Source organism: Rhinoraja longicauda, chromosome 36 (assembly GCF_053455715.1).
Source record: "Rhinoraja longicauda isolate Sanriku21f chromosome 36, sRhiLon1.1, whole genome shotgun sequence".
Lineage (NCBI taxonomy): Eukaryota > Metazoa > Chordata > Chondrichthyes > Rajiformes > Arhynchobatidae > Rhinoraja > Rhinoraja longicauda.
The window spans coordinates 7,160,622-7,174,477 of record NC_135988.1 but is presented as its reverse complement, the minus strand read 5'-3'; the positions used below and the strand labels follow the sequence as shown (position 1 = coordinate 7,174,477).

The following is a 13,856-nucleotide window of genomic DNA, read 5'->3' as shown; positions in this document are numbered from 1 at the left end:
TCTGTCCTGCAAGTGTGTAAAATAATAACTCTTCTTCAGGACAACTTACATCTGAGAGCTGTTCCATTGTTGCCTGTTTTTGTCCAGCTTCCAGAAAGTCAAATTGCGACATTTATTTCATCTGGCGCTGTGGCTCGGCACTGAGGACAGTGGGCATTATTTGTTGGCCTGCTTTTGTTTCTTTGTGAAAGTTACTTTATGGACCTCTGATACTTTTAAGAAGTGGTAAAAACTTGCTAATGCTGTATCTTGCAGTTTTCTATTGTCTTCTAGCACAGTTGAGACTAATGACAAAGACCTGTGTTTATGAAGGAACATGAATTTTATTCTGCATTCAGCTGTCTTCGAAAGACTGTCCGGTCAGTGAGTTCGGATTAATTAATGAGGAATGGAAATGAGTAAATGACTGGAAGATAGGTTTCATCCCTAACCCACAGGCAAGGTGAGGAAATGTTCTTTGGTGGTCTTTCTTGTCAACCAGACTAATTTTCAAGCACGACACGTTTTATTTATTCATTATTCAGGATGACCGTGTGATTAGCAAGTTCAGCATTTAGCGTCCATCTCCATTCACCCTGGAGAACATGGTAGCGAGCCACCTGTTTGAATCACTACACTATGACAAAAGTGCTCCCACAACGCTGCTGAATGGCGAGCTCCAGCATCTAAACCCAGTGACGATGAATGAACGGCGATATATTTCCAATACAGGGTGTTGTGCTCCTTGGAAGGGAAACAGCTGGTGTCTGTATACCCATGTGCCTGTTGCCTTTATCGTTCATGGTGGTAGACGTTATGGGTTAGTGTGGTGCTGTTGGACAGGTGAGTAATTGTGTTTTTTGTTGAGTCGAGCAAACATAGGAGCCGAGGTACATTGGCGATGGAAGAATCATTGTTTAGGGTAGTGAATGGTTGTCAATGAAGTGGGCTACTTTTATCTTTGGTGCAATGGGAGCTGAACTTATCCGGGCAGCTAAATGGTAAACGTTTCCTTCCATATGGTCAGAAGTGGAAGATGATTGAAGAAGCAGCTATAGATGTTTGGATCTAGGACTCTGCCCTTGTGCAGTGATGTTCATTTACTGGGTTCATGAACCTACAAACTACGGCCATCTTCGTTTGTGTCATTATTAATTCTAACAGTTGGAGTTCTTTCTCCTTCATACCTATTGATTTTGGTTTACCAGGATTGTTCACAGTGACCATGTGGATACAAGAAACTGCAGATGGTGGTTTACAAAAAAAACAAGAAGGGTCCAGATCTGAAACGTTACTTTTTAGTTTAGTTTAGAGATACAGAGCGGAAACAGGCCCTTTGGCCCAGCAGGTCCGCGTCGACCAGCGATCCCCGCACATTAACACTATCCTACACCCACTAGGGACAATTTTTACATTTACCAAGCCAATTAACCTACAAACCTATACGTCTTTGGAGTGTGGGAGGAAACCGAAGATCTCTGAGAAAAAACGCGCAGGTCACGAGGAGAACGTTCAAACTCCGTACAGACAGCACCCGTAGTCAGGATCGAACCTGGGTCTCCGGCGCTGCATTCGCTGTAAGGCAGCAACTCTACGGCTGCACCACCGTGCTCCATGTTTTCCAGCGTGGCTGTCTGGCCTCTTGAGTTACTCCAGCATTTTGTGTCTTTTTGACTACCTGCCTTGAATTTAAGATGGTCATTCTCTCCCCACCTTTGGTATTCAGCTTTTTCTTTCAAGTTTAGAACACTCTTATGATGAAATCTTGGTATGACCCGAGTGAAATGTAATATAAGAAAATTACTGCAGATGCTGGTACAAATCGAAGGTATTTATTCACAAAATGCTGGAGTAACTCAACGGGTCAGGCAGCATCTCAGGAGAGAAGGAATTGGCGACGTTTCGGGTCGAGAGCCTTCTTCAGACTGATGTCAGGGGGCGGGACAAAGGAAGGATATAGGTGGAGACAGGAAGATAGAGGGAGATCTGGGAAGGGGAGGGGAAGAGAGGGACAGAGGAACTCCGAGTGAAATGTAAACTCAGTAAAAGTAAACAAGTTATTGGAGAATACTTACGGCTTGATAAAGTTATCTATGACATTTTACATCACTTCTCTGATGTTTGACAGTAGGTTGATTGGATGGTATTCAGCCAGACTTGTGATCAGAAGATAGTTGGCAATTTTTCACATGGTTGGGTAGATTCCAATGTAACTGTTTTAGAACAACTTGGCGAGAGGAAGAGTTGGTTCTGGAATGCAATTCTTTGGCAAGGGCAGCAAAAGCAGAGGAACATCATCACTTGGAAGCTGCCCAACAAGCGAGATCGCTGGGTCAAAAGCCTGAGCTCTCTCCCTGAGAACATCCTCTTCTAATGTCATCAACCAGTTCCTTGGATATTCTGATGTTGATGGCAAAGTTGCTGTTCTGGCACTATACAACCAGATGATCGAACTCCCTCGTATACTCTTGCTCATTATTATCCATAATTTGTCCAACAACGGTGTTGTCGCCAGCGAATTGAAGGATGGATTTAGAACTGTGTGCAGCCAAACTGTGATAGGGGGAGTGAGTTGAGTAGGGGACCGAGCACAGAGTCTTGAGGTGCACCTGTGCCAATGATTATTGAGGAGGGAGTGTTGTTGCCAATTCGTACCACTTGTGTTCTGTTGATGAGGAAGTCGTGAATCCAGTTGCAAAAGAATGTGCAGAAACCCTGTTCCCTGAGTGTTGTAACAAGTTTGGAGTGGATGATGGTGTTGAACTCTGAACTTTAGTCCATGAAGAACAGTCTGATGTATGTGTTCTTATTGCCCAAGTGGTCCAGTGCAGAGTGGAAAGCCAGCGAGATCGCATCTTGATTTTACCTACTCAGCCAACTGATCCATTTCTGCCTTTAGTATGGGTATGTTAATTACCATTATCTGAGCATCATCATCAAAAGCTAGACTACACCTTGCATGCAGTATATGGATAGCCAAAATCAATAAAGGAAGATGTTATCTTTTATGCTGCTGGAATCTTCAATTGATAACGATTGTGACTGCAGCAATGAAAGTCATACAGTGGAACCTGTCATAAAAGATATGTTTGGAAAAGAACTGCAGACGCTGATTAATACTGAAAATAGACACAGTGCTGGAGTAACTCAGCGGGTCAGGCAGCATCTCTGCCGAAGAACGATGTGTGACTTTTCTGGTTGGGACCCTTCCTTTACCTCCAGAGATGCTATCTGACCCGCTGAGTTACTCCTGCACGTTGTCCCTATCTTCTGTCATAAAAGACTCCTCTCTGACCTTTTCCAGGACACACAGTGACATTCAGTCAACTATACCATAGCCTACTTCCAAAACCTGGGCACCAGTAAGCAAATTGCTATCACCGTTTTATGAATAGAGGGAGATCACAGCGTGAGATCGTTGGGCTGTACTGATATCACAAATCATGGCACTATGAGAATATCAAGTGATTTTTTTTTTTCCTCCCCCAAAGATCATGTCATGGCCACGGTCAGATCCTAATGACTGTGACAAACCGGCCTCCCTGGCTTCCAGTTAAAGAAAGGCTGATTGTTCCAGCACATAGCTTGCTGGTGGAGGCCCAAGATACCGGAACCAATAGCGGAAAATCAGTGTAAAAACAATGACATAAAAGCTGAAAGTGCAATAAGAACATGACAGCTCCAGCTGCATTTAGGAAAGAAAATGCCAACAAGTAGTAGAAAGGGTAGCAATTCTGTGTCCACTTTGATGAAGCGATCATCGGAGCATGTTAAGCTGTCAGTGTCTGACTGACCTTTATCACTTCACTTGTCCTAGTTAAAAGAGACTGCAACAAAACAACTTGCATTGATTTTTAAGCAACTCTGTTGGCAGTAGAAAATATTTTCACTGGGCCATTGACTATGTTATTTATTGAACAGTGCCTGGTATAAGTACTTGGAATTTTCTAATCCCAAGTGCATGACAATGGGGCAGTGTAGATTAAATAAATGTGTGCCATGCAGTGACCGCGCTTATATTGAACAAACATTAAAATGGCAAACGTTTGCATTGGCGAAAAATGGCGTGCGTTACCTATAATCTAGGCCTGCTAATTTGTAGTTGTTTGACTGCAATCTGAAAGAAAACCCTCTCCCCCTCCCACCACCATCAATCACCATGGTGGAGTGGTACGTTTCGGAAATGGAGGACAAGTATGTCCCTGCGTGTGATGCCTCCATAATTCAAATGTAGATAAGGCTGCTTGTAAAAGCATATGTTGCTGGGTGTACAATGTTAACCGGAAGTGAGTATAAATTGTATTTTGAAAGGATAGAATAATTAACATTAGACACCTAACATAGCATCATTCAAGAATGACCACCTCTGGCCCAAAACAATATATAGCCAGCGGGGTGCATTATCTCTTAAGTACAATTAATGTTATGATATAGGAAGCCTGCAGCCCAGTCAAGTCAAGTTTATTTGTCACATACACATACACGATGTGCAGTGAAATGAAAGTGGCAATGCCTGCGGATTGTGCAAAAAAAAAGTTACAATTACACCATATAAATTAAAATTAATACAGAAAAGAAAATTTAGTCCCTGGAGTTATAATAGTTAACAGTCCTGATGGCCTGTGGGAAGAAACTCCTTCTCATCCTCATGAAACTCCGTCTCATGTTTTCACAGTGTGGCAGCGGAGACGCTTGCCTGATCGTAGCATCTGGAACAGTCCGTTGCTGGGGTGGCAGGGGTCTCTCATAATCTTGCTTGCTCTCGATCTACACCTCCTGATGTATAGGTCCTGCAGGGGGGCGAGTGTAGTTCCCATGGTGCGTTCTGCTGAACGCACTACTCTCTGCAGGGCCTTCCTGTCCTGGGCAGAGCTGTTCCCAAACCAGACTGTAATGTTGCCGGACAGGATGCTCTCTACAGCCCCAGAGTAGAAGCAATGAAGGATCCTCGGAGACACTCTGAATTTCCTCAGCTGTCTAACGTGGTAAAGGCGCTGCTTTGCCTTACCCATCAGTGCGGCAATGTGCGTTGCCCATGTCAGATCCTCTTTGATGTGGACTCCCAGGTATTTAAAACTGCTCACCCTATCCATAGTAGACCCATTTATTTCCAGTGTCGTGTAGTTTTTGTGACATTCAAGAGGAGGCTATTGTCCTGACACCAGAGTGCCAGATCAGCCACCTCCTCCTTCTCATCGTTGTCGGAGATCCGGCCCACCACCACAGTGTCATCAGCAAACTTGATGATGGAGTTTGAGCTGAACCTGGCCACACAGTCATGTGTGTACAGGGAGTACAGTAGGGGGCTAAGGACGCAACCCTGGGGGGGATCCTATGTTCAGGGTGAGGGGGCTAGATGTGTGTTCTCCCATCCTGCACAACAAGCTTCCATGTGCAGTAATGCAACATCAGTTCGATAATTTACGTTGTGATACTAATGAAGGCATATACATTGCGACCGATAGCTCTTCAGGATGCCATTTTGTGGTTGTCACTCCTTGAGGACCACATCAGAACATCAACTTTTATTTTCCATTTGAAAATGTCACGTAGCAGCAGTCTTGGACAATTTTTCAGTGAATATTTCTGAAAATTGGTGTGCAAAATCATTCATGTAATTGAACATTTTGCAGGAAATAACACTAATTGTTCTTCAACTGCTGATATCTGTGGATTTTATATTCTTGTTATGGGCCTATTGGTTTAATTTGCAAATTGTGAGGATCATAAATCATGTAATATTCCACAAATCATGTAATATTCCACAGAGATTTAAGCAATGTCCTTTTTCGGTAATTTTAAAACTGTAACAAATAGTTTTAAAACGATCCTGAGTGAAAGTAATTACTTTTTCAGTTTAATATTAATTCTTTTCCTTTGCATTAGTTATTTCTTGTTATCTGACAAAACATTTTGAATACTTTCCCTGAATGTTTTGCACTCAACAGTTTCATTGAAATATTGTAATTGTCGGAAATGGAGTACAAACCATTTCAGATTGAAGACCCTGTAGAGCTGGCAAAGAAATAAATAAAAAGGACACACAGAGAGCTGCAGATGCTTGTCTGCAGAAAAAAAGACAAAGTGCTTGAGTAAATCAACGGGTCAGGCAGCGTCTTTGGAGAATGTGGATACATAATGTGAAAATGAATAGAAACTTTGTTCTGTTAATGTTGATTGAGGGATAAATATTAGCCAGGATATTTGCATCCTTGCTTCTTCTCAGATAGGTGAAGGGGGTGGTGGGGGGGGGGGGGCAAAGTGGCAGCAAGCAGTAGAGTTGCTGCCTTACAGCGCCAGAGACCCGAGTACAGAGTTTGCATGTTCTCCCTGTGACTGTGTGGGGTTTTTTCCAGGGTGCTCCGGTTTCCTCCCACACTCCAAAGACATACAGGTTTGTAGGTTAGTGTGTAGGATAGTGCTAGTGTATGCCGGGGTGATCGCTGGTCAGTGTGGACTCGTTTGTCCGAAGGGCCTGTTTCCGCACTGTATCTCTAAAATCTAAAGGACTTTTACATCTACCTGAAATGGTATGGCAATATCCTCAGTTTAACACCTCACCTGAAAGATCTTGCCTTCACCTGCTCTGCTTTGCTGGAGTGCCAGACTCGATTTTTGTGCTGACATCTCCAGAGAGGCACTTGAACCACCAACTTTCTGATCTCGGTTGAAAGTGTTGTGAACTGAACCACAGCTGAACATTACTGCAAAGTGTAGAGTCCGAGGAAATGCAGATCTGAAATAGTAATTGCAGAATTATATTTTACAGGATACCTTTCAAGATCGGTCAACCCAAGAAACAGATTGTGCCAAAGACTGTAAGTAGATGCTAAAAGTAGAGAATGTCTCATTTTCACACTTGGGTCTTGCCTTTGTGGATTCATTACTCTTTCTTTTCAGTTTAGAGCATTTTATGATTCATTGATTTTAGCTTGAAACTTGAGTATGAAACTTGAATTTGTCCATCTCTGCAATACGTGTGATGTTTTCAAATGGATTGGATCTGATTTGTTTTTCTATAAATAAGAGAGAATGTAGCTGTATTTGAGGTGCCCAACAGAATTAGCAGCGCATATATGAGTTAAGTGTGAAAATCCGCTTGTTGGTGTGTGAGGCACGGTGTTCCTCTACGAACTGTGAGAGGTCAGTATTGTGGCAGAACACATTCCAGTTTTCCTGCAGTGAACATTAGTGCTCTTGACCTGATATCATAGCTGCTGACAACTCCTGCAGGTAGAAACCTCCTTGGCACTAAAAACAAATGTACACAAATGCCCACTTTCATTTCTTCAGCTTTATTGGTGATTGTAAATAAATTAATGGCTTCTTTAACTTAATGTCTTTCTTTTTAACTGTGATCACTTGTTATTGTCCCTATTTCCATATAGAATCAGAGTCATACACCATAGAAACAGATCCTTTGACCCAACTTGTTCATGCCAACTAAAATGCCCCATCTAAACTCGTCCCACCTGCCTGCATTTGGCCCATACCTCACTAAACCTTTCCTATCCATGTACCAGTTCAACACCCTTTAAAATGTCTGAAGAAGGATCTCGACCCGAAACATCACCCATTCCTTCTCCCCAGAGATACTGCCTGTTCCGCTGAGTTACTCCAGCATTTTGTGTCTATCTTCTTTTAAATGTTGTTGTAAGACCTGCCTCAACTACCTCCACAGTAAGATAGACACAAAAAGCTGGAGTAACTCAGCGGGCAGGCAGAACTTTTCTAGATCTAGAACTTTTAGAACTAGAACTTTTAAGGCAGTTCCCATTTCAAACACTATTAAAGACGTTCTATCACTGTGTTTAGTCGACGTTACATATTTTTGACTAGAAAAACCTAACAACCAAGTAATACCATCATTTAATGCACATAATAATGGATGTGAAAATCAAGATATAGTTTGCGGAACCCTTGCTAAAGGATTGTAGCTATATTTCCAGTTTTCTGACATGTTATTTGATAATGAAAACTGTCTACTTTGCCGGTCTGCCAATCTAGATTTGCACTGAGATAGCAGTGTTGCAACTGGACAGTCTGGTTCACTCTACTCATTTTTATTTTTTGTCTTCTCGTGATGTTTATTTGCTTACTTTGGCTTATCCCTGTGTACTGTGAATCATGGAGACACAAGAGACTGCAGATTGCTGGAACCTGGAGCAACGAACAATCGTCCGGGGGAACTCAGCGGCTTGAGCAGCATCTGTAAATAATTCTGATGCATGATTTTGACCCGAAACGTCAACCATTCCTTTCCACCCACAGTTGCAGCATGACTTGCTCAGTTCCTCCAACAAATTGCTGCAGTGAATCATGCCAGGTTTAGGGGCAGTGTACAGTAATCCTTGAATTATTTAAAAATTAAGAGCAATTTTTCATTTTTGTTTATATTGAGTGCTCTGCTTGCAGACCTAATTTTTAGGTAGATTTGTTTGCTATTTTTTAACTTGAAAAAACAAGTAGATATACAGATTAACATGACCATCAAAAGTGCAAACAATGCACTGGGGCTCATTTCCAGAGAAATGGATCTGAAAATTTATATTGAACATACATATACTAGACTCTTGTAAACTACTTAAGACTGAAATCCACTATTCAAGTTTCCATGTACGTTAGGAGATTTGGGGTAAATACAAGGGAGCAATATAATAGAATATGTAGAAGTTAGAAATAAATTGAGGCAAGAGGAAGACAGTGTGAAACATGAGCAGACTAGTTGGGCAAAATAGTTTATTTGTATCCTATTTATTGCATGTGTCAAAAATTAAGATTTTTATAGCTTAAATATGGACAGTATTAAGGAGACACTGTCCACTTGCATAATTCAAAAAGTATTTATATTAAAATGGCTTCATGTTTCATAATCACTCATTTTCCTTTAGGAGTGTGCTGTGTTTCAAATTGCTTCTGTGATATAACTTAATATAACCTCTGTGTGGATATGTTTGTTACTTGGGATAACTTGGGATGTGTGTGTTACTTGTGATAACTTCCCATTTTGAAACCAACAAGGATTGATAACTTGATCTTTGAAGAAGCATGCAAATGTTTTCTCCGAGTCCTGTGGTCTTAATCTCAGGGATTCTGCATGATTTATTCCTCCTAACCTCAAATCATCCTCTGCGATAATCCTCAACAATGGTGCCCTGCAAGAATATGTTTTTAGACCCCTTCTTTGCTCCTTATACACCCACGAATGTGTAGCCAAATACAAATCCAACTCCATTTACAAATTCATGGACGATACCTCCGTAGTGGGCCGGATATCAAATAATGATGAGACGGACTACAGGAACCAGATTGAGAACCCCGAAACCTCGTGCCAAGCGAACAACCTTTCCCTCAATGTCAGCAAGACAAAGAAGATTGTGATTGACTTCAGGTACACATAATCCAGTATACATTGACGGAACTGAAGTAGAGATGGTTGAAAGCTTCAAGTTCTTTGGAGTAAATATCCCCAGCAACTTGTCCCGAATCAGCCATATTGAAGCAATAGCCAAAAAAGCACACAAACGCCTTTACTTCCTTCGAAGGCTTAGCAAGTTCAGCTCTTACCAACCTCTACAGATACACTGTATAAAGCATTTTATAAGGATGTATCACAGCATGGTTTGGGAACAGCTCCATCCAAGACCGCAAGAAATTACAGAGTTGTGAATGTAGCCCAGATCTTCACGCAAACCAGCCTCCCTTCCAATAACTCGATCTGCACTTTGTGCTGCCTTGGCAAGGCCACCAGCATAATCAAGGACGAGTTTCATCCTGGTCACTCCCTCTTATCCCATCTCCCATCAGGAAGAGATACTGAAGTGTGAAAACTTATACCTCCAGATTCAGGGAGAATTTCTTCACGGCAGTTATCAGGCAACTGAACCATCCTATCACCAACTGGAGAGCGGAAGTGACCTACCTCATTGGGAACCCTCAGACTATCTTTTAACAGACGTTACTGAACTTTATCGTGCACTAAACGTTATCCTGTATATGTACACTGAATGATTGTAATCATTTATAGTCTTTTTGCTGACTGGGTAGTACACAACAAAAAAGCGTGACAATAATAAACTAAACTATTTCCTGTAACTCTTAAATAATAAGTGGTGAAAAAGTAGTGGCTTAATATTACAATTTAAGAACATGATCAGTGTGCATAATTGAAGTACAAAGTTAAATGTTGCTATAATAAGAATACCAATGATAGAAGTTAGCTGTTGTGGAGCCTTGTCGCCTTCTTAAAAAGAGGACATTTTGATACAAATGACTGCACAATTTTATTTGGTCACGAGATGGAACATGTTGTTCTACTCAGAAAACTATCCTGGCAGATTACAGAAGGTTTAATTCTGATCAAAGGTTTACATTGTACGTGTTTTGGAGTGAGCAAAATCCTGATGTGGATGATACTTCTGTGAGTTCAACAGCCTTGTAATATGCTTCAACACAACCATGATATATATCATAAACTATGCAGTTGTGTACACAGTATTGTCTGCTACAGAGTGCTGTCGTGATATTAATGTATTAGAATTTATCCTGAGGCAGGTGTGAAGGCTTTGACGCGTCACATTTATGTTTGGTGCAATCTTTAACCGTGCTGCTTTGGGTGGGGCAGATTTTCTGACTGAGTATTTAAATTTGACAGCTTATTTTTCTTTAAACATTCTTGCGTTCAAAGGCGTTTCCCTGCACGTTTAACAGATGCGTACAGGTGAGCTTCCATTATTAGACTTTGGAGATACGGCATGGAAACAGGCCCGTTTGTCCACTGAGTCTGCGCCGACCAGCGATCACCCCGTACACTATCCTATACACACACTAAGGACAATTTTACAATTATACCAAGCCAATTAACCTACAAACCTGTACGTTCTTGGAGTGTGGAAGGAGATCCCAGAGAAAACCCACGCAAGTCATGGGGAGAATGTACAAACACCGTACAGACAGCGCCCGCGGTCAGGATCAAACCCGTGTCTCTGGCGCTGTTTCAATATAAAATTTTCTGTTTTTTATAACACATGCAATTAAACTTTGAGTGCATTATGAATTATTTTACATAGTCATATAATAACAAAATAAATCTAGTCAAATTCCCATTTTCTGCACATTAACTAAATATCCAAGGGCTGACCTGATAAGTTATTGAACCTAGTAGTAACAATTCCTGCTACGTTGGCTCAATTGACCAATATGTGTATTTGTTTTTTTATTATTCAAGTTTCCATTAAACAGCTAATCTTTTTACTCCCATTTTGTTAGTATCAGATTAATTTACTTCCATTTCAGCTATTTCACCTCATATATAAATACATTACGCCAGCTACATAGAATGATGACTATATCCACCCGGTTTCCTCGATGTAGAAAAATAAAATTGCATATTGTTATTTCAAAATCAAGTAGGGAGAGACCTAGTCAGTAAATATCCTTCAATGCGATATTACAGAAAGCGATAATCCCAATCATTACTGTTTCTGGGAGCTTGTTGTACACAAATTGGCTGCCACGTTTCTTACATTACCATGGTGACTGCTCATCAAGTATATTTCAGTAATGATAAAAGGCTTTGGAACTGATTTGTGAAAGCTACTGTAGAAATGGTTTCTTCCATTGTTTACTTGGATCAACTGAAGAGCAAGGAACAAACTATGGAGGGCTTCCAACTTGCCACACGTTGACTCTTAGGTCTTTGGAGGTATTTATTCACAAAATGCTGGAGTAACTCAGCAGGTCAGGCAGCATCTCAGGAGAGAAGGAATGGGTGACGTTTCGGGTCGAGACCCTTCTTCAGACTGATGTCAGGGGGCCGGGACAAAGGAAGGGTATAGGTGGAGACAGGAAGACAGTGGGAGATCTGGGAAGGGGGGGAAGAGAGGGTACAGAGGAACAATCTAAAGTTGCAGAGGTCAATGTTCATACCGCTGGGCTGCAAGCTGCCCAGGCGAAATATGAGGTGCTGTTCCTCCAATTTCCGGTGGGCCTCACTATGGCACTGGAGGAGGCCCATGACAGAAAGGTCAGACTGGGAGTGGGAGGGGAAGTTGAAGTGCTCAACCACCGGGAGATCAGGTTGGTTAAGGCGGACTGAGCGAAGGTGTTGAGCGAAGCGATCGCTGAGCCTGCATTTGGTTTCGCCGATGTAAAGAAGTTGACGTCTAGAGCAGGGGATGCAATAGATGAGGTTGGAGGAGGTGCAGGTGAACCTCTGTCTCACCTGGAAAGACTGTTTGGGTCCTTGGATGGAGTTGAGGGGGGAGGTAAAGGGACAGGTGTTGCATCTCAGGTCTTTGGAGGCTGTGGGTGCTCAGCTATTGAGGGGACTTGATTGAATCATCAGGTCCTGGTATAATTTCGGATGAAAAATCTGATATACCAAATGGCAAAGCATCATCTTTTCCATAACTGCCTAATGATCAAGGGAAGCCCACAGGCCATTGAGCCTCTTTATTTTATTGTAGCTGTGAGGGGCTTGGACACCCCTGAGTTTCATCAGTTGGTGACCAAACCATGACCGAGCTGGCCTTCACCCGCATTTCTTTGCTTCCTTAAAGCTTAACCGGTTGACGAAGCTTTGCACACCTATCCTATCATAAAGGAAGCTCCCGCAAGGTGCCGTGGCAGTGCACAAGGGCAGGGCAGGGGTTCCTGCAAGGGGTTGCAGCGGCATACAACAATGGACCTGGCGGCCAGCGTGAACAACCGGTGGCCTGACGAGAATAAGATTGGCCCCGGCGGCTGACGAGAACAACCAGTGACTCGCCAAGGACGGACCAGGCGGACTTAGATCGCAGAGACCCAGCTGGCCGGTGCCTACGTGAGGAAGCTCAAAAGCCCCGAAGACTAGAGAGACGAGGGAGCCGCGAACGACGGCGGACGTAAGGAGTGGGCCGGTCGGAGAGGAACCGGGGTTATTGCCTCCAGCGCATTCAAGGTCAGCTGCAGGAAGTGCCTCCAGGAAACAGTCGATTAAGCGAGAAGAGGGCCGTCGGGTCGCAGGTCTCTGCAGCAGCCTGGGGCTTACCTGGGCCAATTAATATGCACCATATAACTTGATTGAAACACATTCAAAGCTATTAGAGCGAAATTAACTAAGAGTTTTACTATTCCCTTTAATTCGGAGTGCTGCAGTTCCAGTCCCAATCCAAATGAAACGCAGGCTCGAATCACCAGTGCGGTACTGAGGAAGTGCTAGATGTGTTGGACATGCTGCCTGGTTTAAGTATCAAGGAATACGTAGTTCTTTATTTAGGGAGGCATGATTCAAATAAACTGTCAGCATTGGTTCTATAAAAGGAAAAACATTTTTGACAAATACAATAGAACTCTTGAGGATTTAACAAGCAGTGTTAATAGATAGGAACCAGTAGATGCATTGTTTTGATTTCCTGAAAGCTTTCAATGAAGTGCCACATAAAAGGTGGTTGCACACGATAAGAGCTCGTGGATAAGCACACGGGTGAAGTACCTTGATTGGGGCACACCAGTACTTCCAGCATGTGGGCCGGACTTTGGACTTTTTTCTTTAAACGGCACCAAAATATGGCGAAAGTGCATTTATGGGATGTGCAAAAGAATTTCACTGATGTTCGCACGTGACAATAAAGAACCATTGAAGAACCATTGATTATGTATCTCGGCAAAACATTTTGTTTGATAATTCTCCAGTGAAGATTTGGAATGAATTACTATGTTAATTGTATATTTATGCAGTGTCTTTAAATGCTGCAAATGTGTTTCACAGGAATAATTTGAAGCTTGTTTATATGAACAAGATATTCTAATTTCTTTTAACAATCTTTTGGTCATTTGCTCCAATATTTTTTGTCGTCGCTTGCTCTAAATTGATCACTCTTAGCTTATGTGGGAGG

At 42.3% G+C, this 13,856-nt stretch overlaps 1 protein-coding gene across 1 annotated transcript in view; it reads left to right on the top strand.

The window, feature by feature from the left end:
* Positions 1-13,856, top strand: part of bin3 (bridging integrator 3) — a 113,778-nt gene that overhangs the window by 6,773 nt on the left and 93,149 nt on the right. Inside the window, exon 2 of the mRNA XM_078428905.1 lies at positions 6,749-6,797. Within this exon, the coding sequence (XP_078285031.1) occupies positions 6,749-6,797 (49 nt within the window). The remainder of the gene's footprint in view (positions 1-6,748; positions 6,798-13,856) is intronic.